The sequence below is a fragment of the Fonticula alba genome (assembly GCF_000388065.1).
Source record: "Fonticula alba strain ATCC 38817 unplaced genomic scaffold supercont2.6, whole genome shotgun sequence".
In the NCBI taxonomy this organism is placed as follows: domain Eukaryota; order Rotosphaerida; family Fonticulaceae; genus Fonticula; species Fonticula alba.
Genome location: NW_009242976.1, coordinates 126,277 through 127,787, shown reverse-complemented (window position 1 = coordinate 127,787; position 1,511 = coordinate 126,277). Strand labels below are relative to the sequence as shown.

The window sequence follows — 1,511 nt, the reverse complement described above, 5'->3', positions numbered from 1 at the left end:
GGGGGCCGCCTCGAAGACCAGGACCACGCAGCTGCCAAGCAGGAAGCAGCCGAATTCCTCGCTGCGAGCAACCGCCACACCGGCGGGCAATTGGGCACCACCAATGGCAGTCTTGCTTGCGACCAGGCTCGGGTCATCATTCAGGGAGGGGGACGCGCCAGGGGTCTGCTCCGGGGTGGGGGGAATGCCACCGGCGGCAAGTGGACCGGTGTTGAGGTCCCGATCGGCCGACATGACCGGCGTCGGGAAGGACAGGTATGAGGAGGGCGAGGAGGCATCGGCGGTGACAAGACTGTGGGTGGTGCCGCCAGCCCGGGCACCGGTGGCAGTGAAGTCCAGGCAGTCGGGCGGCGAGGCGCGGAACCATTGGGCGGTGGGGGCATAATTGGCGCGATTGGTCCGCAGGGCCGGGTCGATGTTGATGCGAATGGACCCGACATTGGTGGCGCCGATGGCCGAGAAGGTCATCCGGCCATGGGCCCAGTCCCCGGAGTAGACCACGCGCTCATTGTGGTTGAAGAGGCCGCGAACTTTGCGCACAACCGCCGGGCTGACGGACCACAGCTCGCCGGGGAAGTGACGCCGCTGGCGCACGGACCAGGCGGCCGGCGAGTGGAACCGGTGGTAATCCCCGGGGCCGAGATAAATGACGATCTGGTACAGACGCCGTGCGGGAGTGGCGGTAGCCCCGGCGGCAGCGGCGGCCTGAGTGTCGAGGTGCTCCTGGATGATGTCCTCCCCGAGGAAGGCACTGAGGACATAGTGCGATCCCTTGATCTGCTCGAGGAGGTTGCCGGTGACCGGCTGGGCGCTCATGACACGGCCATCCGCCGGGCAGGAGAGCGCCCCAAGCTGAGGGGCCGCGTCCAGGGGGCCGGTCACATCGGGCCCGATGGCACGCACCCCCGGACGCAGGTGCCGCACGAAGAAGTCCCCAAGCGAGCGGTACGCCTCGGCCGGGAGCTGCATCTCCTCCGGGTGCCCGGCGAAGTAGTGCAGCCAGCCATGGTAGAGTGGCCCGCGGAGGGAAACCGGCACAGGGAGGGAAGTGAGCCAGCCCCAGCCACGCGAAAGGAGATTCAGCGGCAGGAAGGAGTATAGCAGGGCCGGCAGGCGTCGGGTCACCTCATCCAGAGGGAGCCGCACGGTGTCGGTGGTGGAGTCGCGAGACAGGGCCTGGGGGTCCATGCGGGCACGCTGGCCCAGGGGGCAGTCCCCGGGAAGGCAGCGGACCTGTCCCGTCGGCACGAAGGGGGCCTGCGCTGGCGGGACGGTGAGCAGCATGCGCTCATAATCCGAGCAGGCGAGCGGCGTGGTGGTTGCAGCCCCGCCGGGCGTCGGGCCGGCATGCGGGAGGCCGGCATGGTAGCCGCCCTGGGGCCGGGGCCGGGAAACGGCCTGCGACAAGCGATACAGGATGAAGGCCGCACCAACGGCCACCAAGGCCAGGGGGCCGAGCCCGGGGGCAAGAGCCAGGCTGGTCGACATGCTTTCGAATGGGTAAGAGGAGG

The 1,511-nt window shown here is 69.1% G+C and overlaps 1 protein-coding gene across 1 annotated transcript in view; it reads right to left on the bottom strand.

The window, feature by feature from the left end:
• H696_03692 (hypothetical protein) overlaps window positions 1–1,488 on the bottom strand; it is a gene marked incomplete at both ends in the record, with an annotated part of 5,956 nt that extends 4,468 nt beyond the window's left edge. Inside the window, one exon of the mRNA XM_009497555.1 lies at window positions 81–1,488. Coding sequence (XP_009495830.1) covers window positions 81–1,488 — 1,408 coding nt within the window. The remainder of the gene's footprint in view (window positions 1–80) is intronic.
• Window positions 1,489–1,511: the final 23 nt, after the last annotated feature.